The sequence below is a fragment of the Ipomoea triloba genome, chromosome 1 (genome assembly GCF_003576645.1).
Source record: "Ipomoea triloba cultivar NCNSP0323 chromosome 1, ASM357664v1".
In the NCBI taxonomy this organism is placed as follows: domain Eukaryota; kingdom Viridiplantae; phylum Streptophyta; class Magnoliopsida; order Solanales; family Convolvulaceae; genus Ipomoea; species Ipomoea triloba.
Genome location: NC_044916.1, coordinates 18443308 through 18450903, shown reverse-complemented (window position 1 = coordinate 18450903; position 7596 = coordinate 18443308). Strand labels below are relative to the sequence as shown.

The 7596-nt window shown below is 36.1% G+C and overlaps 1 protein-coding gene across 4 annotated transcripts in view; it reads right to left on the bottom strand.

Annotated features, from left to right (window-relative positions):
- Positions 1-418: 418 nt before the first annotated feature.
- The window catches only part of LOC116017606, a 31920-nt gene continuing 24742 nt past the window's right edge, over positions 419-7596 (bottom strand). For 2 of the 4 annotated variants that reach the window (XM_031258220.1, XM_031258229.1), the window contains 8 exons: positions 4206-5115; positions 3914-4123; positions 2971-3477; positions 2548-2810; positions 2243-2423; positions 1369-1485; positions 1178-1263; positions 419-1104 (listed from right to left, as the gene is read on the bottom strand). In XM_031258220.1, coding sequence (XP_031114080.1) covers positions 3271-3477; positions 3914-4123; positions 4206-4739 — 951 coding nt within the window. In that variant the 5' untranslated portion in view covers positions 4740-5115 and the 3' untranslated portion in view covers positions 419-1104; positions 1178-1263; positions 1369-1485; ... (1 more) ...; positions 2548-2810; positions 2971-3270. Of the gene's footprint in view, positions 1105-1177; positions 1264-1368; positions 1486-2242; positions 2424-2547; positions 2811-2970; positions 3478-3913; positions 4124-4205; positions 5116-6220; positions 6341-7596 lie in introns of those variants that run through there. The other 2 variants (XM_031258235.1, XM_031258244.1) reach the window with 2 other exon arrangements.

Here is a 7596-nt window from a genome sequence, read left to right as displayed (position 1 = left end):
GGGTGGAAAAGGACTAAGATAACACACTCTTGAATAGCCAACATCCTAGCATTATCTATCCATTACCTTAGTCACACTACAATGCAACATACATGAACACTATCCAATCCCTACCCTTTTACATATTTGCAAAACCCCTTTACTTTACTCTCTTACAATCAAACAAACTTTATGAACTCCTTTCACTCACAATCCACCCAATACCACACTCAAATCCAATGCATGACCCAATCAAGTAAACTCCCGAACGCTTGACACACCTCCACGTCCCTCCTTCGAGACCGACACTCGGGGAGTCACTGACTTTCCGTTTTAACATATAAATATCTTTTGATACCTAAACACCACGCAAACACTCCAATGTCACACAGAATTACATCAGTTTAATTAAACTAGCTCATAGAATTACATGCTCTTATAAGTCAAACTTTTTGCATTAAATCCACTAGTTTTGAAAATAGGTGTTTATATAAGTGCAAATCCCTGCACTAATACAAAAAATTGCATGCACTATTAGAAAAGTATACATGCACTTTTAGAGAATTGTAGCTGCACTTGTAGACAATTATAAATGCAAGTACCTACTGCATACGTACAGACTTAATAACATTTTTGAAGACTACAAGTACTTGCATACAAGTCATCACTGCAAATACATAGACAACTCAAAAACCGCCTTGCATATATATCTATTTGCCTACATCAAAAAAATGGTTAGAGACCTTGACTACAAAAAAACCAATTATCAATTCTTACATCTACCAATTAGTTACTTCTTGACCTTTGAGGCTTTTTCATACTGCCTAGCATCTTTCATACAGTCTTCACGGAATTCATTTATTGGGGAATTCACAATTTCAGCAAGGTATTTCACTCGTGTGTTGTTTAGTTGTTCCTTGTTTTTTTTTTCCAATCCACAGTCCCAGCCTTTAGTACCCTTGCCCATATAACTCTCCATGTGTCCCATAGCGAACACACCGCAGTCAACCTTGTTATTATTGTCCCTCCATGACATTCTGAGTCTAGCTGGTGTCAATCCCCTTACAAGATTGCTTTTTGCATCGTCCTCTTTGAGGTGAAAGTAGTCAGCCAACATGGTTTTCTCTGTCACTTGATCTTGTTAGTATTGAAATTAATAAAAGTGTTGATATATATGAAATTTGGTAAGTAACATTACCAGTGTCAAATCTTTTGTTCTTCACATTTATGGTAAGCACATAGTAGTGTTGAGAGTGGACAATTGGGAAGACAAACTGTTTGAAACTGGAATGCATATAATTAATAGGTTAGTTGCACATGTAGATGTACTTTAATGCAATCTTGATATATATTAGGTGCACTTTAGCATAAATATTGTCTGTAGCTTACGAACTCAATATCTTGAAGATTCAATCCTTCTGTCTGCCTAATTTCATCTTCCATTCTTTCTGAAAATCTCTTAGTCCTCAATGCGTTATCGCCATAGGGTGCTACAACAGTGTAAAGCTGAAGTAAAATGTAGATGTTAGTTTGCATGTTACAAATATGTATTTTATTTTTTGAAAGGTCTTTATAGTTGTTGTCAAACTGTTAACTAAATGCAATAATAGATTACAGTTGTTGCAGAGTGATCATTAACTGTCACTTTGCCCCATACAAGTCTATATGCACACTTATAGATGATTACTTAGACATATAACCTAAACTACTTGCAAATCACATTTTCCATAAACTGTGCATGCACATGGTGTGTTAATATTGACTAATATATAACACAAATTGACTAATCTATAACACAATTCCTGTCACAGTGAGGTTTAGGTGTTATAAATTAACACATAAGAGTATGTACTTACACAGTTAGGGTGGTTATATTAGTTGCATCTATACTGTTAACTAAATGCAATAATAGATTACAATTGTTGCAGAGTGATCATTAACTGTCACTTTGCCCCATACAAGTCTATATGCACACCTATAGATGATTACTTACACATATAACCTAAACTACTTGCAAATTACATTTTTCATAAACTGTGCATGCACATGGTGTGTTAATATTGACTAATATAGTAATATATAACACAAATTGACTAATCTATAACACAATTTCTCTCACAATGAGGTTTAGGTGTTCTAAATTAACACATAAGTGTATGATTACTTGCAAATCACAAATTACTAGCCAGCAATATATGTTTTTTATGAAATGCGAAAGAAACAAGAAATTTAAAAAGGTCTTTATAGTTGATGTCAAACTTACACACACAAATGTCGATGCAAAAAACCTGCACGTTGAGCTGCTGCTACGAGCTTTTTCTTTCTGGTTTAGAATTGCAGACCATGCATCAATAATTCCAACCTTAATCTCCTGATTCTTGTTGAGGGATAACATGTCATCCCAAATCACTACGTATGCACCATGTTTGAAAATTATCCGTGTTCTGTTTGCAAACAAAATTAACAGTTATATATATATATATATATATATATATATATATATATATATATATATCAGAAATGGTAATATATCAATGACCAATATAGTTGTTAGTTATAGATTCATACGGATCAACATTGTCATTTTGCAGAACCCATTTCCCAATGATTTTTTCTGTTGCAGTCCATGGTCGTTTCATGTCAACTTGCCTTGTCAAGTAAGGGGATTTCAAAGGATTTGTGGCCTTGACTTGTTGTCTTTCCATCCTTGTTTCTGGCCGTTGAGGCTCTTTTGCTGGACTTTTTTCAGTCTGCATTTGTATAGGATTTTGCTCTTCATCATCCTGCTCTATCTGTTGTGATTCTTTTTGTTGTGGTTCCTATGGCAGCATCTATCATGTTTTGATATATATATTAGTATTAAGTTATCATGTGTTTCAAATAAATATAATATCTTATGCAAGTGAATATAGTGTAAAGTGCATTTATATTGAACAGAAACTGCAACTAGTATAGACTAATGATGCAATTAGTATGTTAAAGTGTCATAACCTCATCAACATTCTCCTGTTGTTCAGCAGGTGTTGTCAGGTCTTCAGTTGTTGTCTGCTGTGTAAGATTTGGTGTTGTGTCGGTAGAAGGTCCAGTAGGGGTGTTAAATTCATCACTCATCACATTTTTTTGTGGGCTCTTAGCAGTTGATTTTGTTGCAGTTCTCTGTACACGATTGATTACCCTTTCAACTTCATCTGGAGTCATCCCTAAGCTAAAGCTCGACCCTTCTGCTATTTTAGTCCTGTATTGCTTTCTCCTAGCAATTACATTATCAATTTCATCAAAAGCTGCAATGAATTATGGGTTGTTCCAAAATTCTTCATTCTCTTGAGTTAACTCAATCTCTAGGTTTGGTATTCCCAACAATTTTTGGGCAGATTCCACCATCTGTTTAAAATTAGGATTATCCACTGTGCGCTGTGGTGCCTCTTCTGCCATTGTCATTACCTCATTCATTGTTGCTGCCAGAAGTTTTATCTTCTCTGCAAATCTGTGCATATAGTTCTTTTTTTTGGTAGTACATATGAGAATTACAGTTAGTAGAAGTATGCATTAATATAACAGTTAGTCACATATAGAAATAATTTGTGTGGTTAATTTGTTAGTAATACATGCACATATAATCTCAACTAATTGCACATCACTCAATATTGTATGGAGACTAAATTCTATGTGCAATATTAATAATAAGTTCATGCACATTTAACATAATCTAGTTGCATAACATAAGATTAGTAGAAGTGTGTATTAATAAAACAAGCAGTCACATATAGAAATAATCTGTGTGCATAATTTCTTAGTAACACATGCATATATAATTTAAACTAGTTGCACATCACTTAGTATTGTATATAGACTAAATTCTGTGTGCAATATTATTAATAACTGCATGCACATGTTACATAATCTAGTTGCATAACATTATATTATCAGTCTTTACCTCCAACCCTTCTTCACTCTCTGCTGATTTCTTTTCTTCAATGGCTTTCAGGGGTTGTTGTGGTTCATCGATGTAGCCGTATCCAAAGCTACCAGAACTAATTTCATTCTTCCCTCTTTGGTTCAGTAGTTGTGTGGTCCATCCCTTGAGTGCTGGCAATTGCCTAGGTATTGGCTTACTATAAAGCACTACCCTATCAACATAAAAAATCTGCAAAATGTATAACATATACTTTAGTTACGGTATAGTAATCCTTCTAAATTGTTTTTTTGTCATTGTTAAAGCATCTTACTGTCAGGAATATTATTGGTCCAATGAACTTCTGAGCTGTTTTCTTTGTCCATGCAACCTTACTACTGATAAGTGTTCTACGTATGTACTCACACCAATTTAGATCACCTATCTTCGTGACATCCTCAAAGTTCTTGATCAGATTTGTGTTCACATAGCCAGATAAGTTGCTCTCTACAAACATTGTAGCAATGAGTATGGCAAGATGACGGTTGAACCATTCTCCTCCATCCTTGCATCCCACCATTGCCTTACACAGTTTAGTAGGTGTTATAAAGAGATCAGTCCTGGCCAATTGTTGTTTCCATTCCTCAATTAATGTAGTGTCTTCATCTCCTTTAGTTCTTTTCTCAATTCTGATATTTCCACGGGGGAACCCCAGTGTTAGGGCAACATCTTCCTCTGTAATGTGCAGCTCCTTCCCATCCTGGACACGTAGAGAACAGCTTCGTGCATCAAAGTTGTTAAGCAGCCACCATGCCAGCTTCCCAGGTACTCTAGAAATTTGCTGCTCCCTTAAGTGATCAAAACCCATGTCTCTCAAACTTTGAGATTGTGCATCATTTAATTTCTTTAAATGTTGTGTCAGTTGGTAAGGGTTGCCCTTGTTGATAGTGATGGGTAAGTAGCATCAGAATACTCGGTGTCAGTGTCTCTGTCCTCATTTGACTCAGAGTCTTCATTGCCTTCAACTTCTTGAGTGTTCACATCTGGTTCAGATCCAGCAGATGGTTGGGCACTCTCTTCATCATCTTGACGATTGACATATGGTTCAGATCCACTAGTTGGTTGTTCACTCTCTTCTAAGTCATCTTCAGGTGAGCTCTGAACTATTACTTTCACTGGCTCCTTTTTTGCCTTTTTTGCCTGTCGCTTAGACTTTCTGGTCCCTTCAGTGTGCCTCTTTGCACCTATAACAGTTATTTACACAGTTGGCTTCCAAAATTAGTTACATTTATATGATCTATAGTAGCATATAAGTATATGTACATTGCAGAGTTTATAGTGGTTTAATATTAGCGTATTAGGATATCAGGTGCAAGTATATTATACAATAAAGTGCAACAATAAATTATAGTGTGTTAATGTTGGTTAATTTATAACACAATTACTCTCACAGTGAGGTTTAGGTGTTGACACACACAATTAACACACATTTAGGGTGGTTATATTAGTTGCATTTATACTGTTAACTAAATGCAATAATAGATTACAGTTGTTGCACATATAAGCTAAACTACTTGCAAATCACATTTTTCATAAACTTTGCATGCACATGGTGTTTTAATATTGACTAATCTATAACACAAATTGACTAATCTGTAACACAATTACTCCCACAGTGAGGTTTAGGTGTTCTAAATTAACAGATAAGAGTATGTCCTTGCACAGTTAGTGTGGTCATATTAGTTGCATTTATATTGCTAACTAAAAGTAATAATAGATTACAGTTGTTGCATAGTGATCATTAACTGTCATTTTGATCCATACAAGTCTAGATGCACACTTATAGATGATTACTTGCACATATAACCTAAACTACTTGCAAATCACATTTTCCATAAACTGTGCATGCACATGATGTGTTAATATTGACTAATATATAACACAAATTGACTAATCTATAACACAACTCCTCTCATAGTAAGGTTTAGGTGTTCTAAATTAACACATAAGAGTATGTACTTGCACAATTAGGGTGGTTATTGTAACACCCCGGCTCGACTGTACCGAACAACCGGAGTGGTTACCGCCACACCTAGACTGAACCCAATCAAATACAAGAAGAATCCACTCTAGGTGCACAGGCTAAAAATGAAGAAACTGTACCCCGTAATCATAACCATCATAACTATATATATATATGTAGCATCAGTAAAAGAGTAGCTAAGTTAGCTACTAAAAGGTACCATGGTTTAATTACAGCCCATAAAGAAGTTTGAGCTAGACCCGACCTTTACTAGCCATTTGGAATTAGCATGGCTACAAAAGATATATACACAAAAAGGAGTATACTTCGGAGAGGGAGGAGCAGGAGGGTCAGGAGCGCAGCCAGGAACACAGGGATCGTTATCTAACAAGAACTGCACATAGTTATCATAGTCCAATACTGGAACCCCAAACTCAGATGAACTTTCATCGCTCATCATCTGTTAAAAGACACATCGAAGTGTAGTTAGCGCGACGGCTAAGCAAGGATATCCACGGGTTATTCAAAACTAAATAAAGGTTTTGGTAAAACTTTTTACATGGAAACCCTATACCTTACTCATCAGCAGGGATTCTACCTGCAACAGTTATAAATGGCAACTTGCACACATATTAGGCAAAATTCAACATCATCTTGAATCATTTTCCCTCTAGACGAGGTCATTTGAAGATCATTTACTCACCCAAAGAATATAAGGCTAAACATTTAGGCATGCAAGCAAGTAATGGAAAAACACAAATTCCACACCTTGCTCTCAATCACTTTATTTGCAAAAACTTTCCCTCAAAAGGGAATTCTCATCACTTTTCACCTTTCAAAGAGAGATCACCCACAACCTTTGGGTATTTTCACTACTTGTCACATATCTCCTTTCCGTAGCTACAGCGTAACTACATTCATATTTAAAAATCCACTTGGTCCTAGATAGAAAGTGAGTGTGAGGCCTTAGAGTATCCTTTCTCCACTTTTGACTGACCACTTGGATCGTTCAACTCGGGTTCAGTGGTCATCGCCCGGTCTAATACTGATCCCCTGGACTTATAGGAGCGTTAGAATGATTCCTAGCTAGCCTCACTAGGTTCATAAGAACGACTCCTACCCGAAAATAGAGTTACTATACTTAGGTGTGCACACCCCCGCAGGAGACCCTTTTCCTTCCGGGTGATATAGTACTCGGCGAATAGACTTCGCCCACAGTATGAACTGGTCATACAATAACATAATGTAACACCCCAATTTTCACTCTTACATTTATTACAAATCCGTAATAATACATCAGCGGAAGCTTACATCTTATCAGCAGAAAACTGGGTGCTACCGCCACACCTAGAGTGAATTCTATCACCTCTTTGACAAACTCCACTCTAAGTGCACAGGCTAAACTTACAACACCAACATACTACAACAACATCATAGTAGCCTCAACCTGCACTTCTCTTCTATTCTGAGCTCATTGGCCACAGAGGTACTCACTAAACTACATCTGATAAAGGGCACAATGAAGTGCAGTTAGCGCGACGGCTAAGTAAGAAAATCCATTGTCACTTTAGAGTAGACAAAGGTTTGAAAACATAGATAATCTGAAAGTTTATAAAGTTTTACCCATGATTTGAAAATCTACCTGCAACCAAAACGATTTATGAATAGCATAAAAGCGTAAACCTTAAATCTTGTAAAGCTC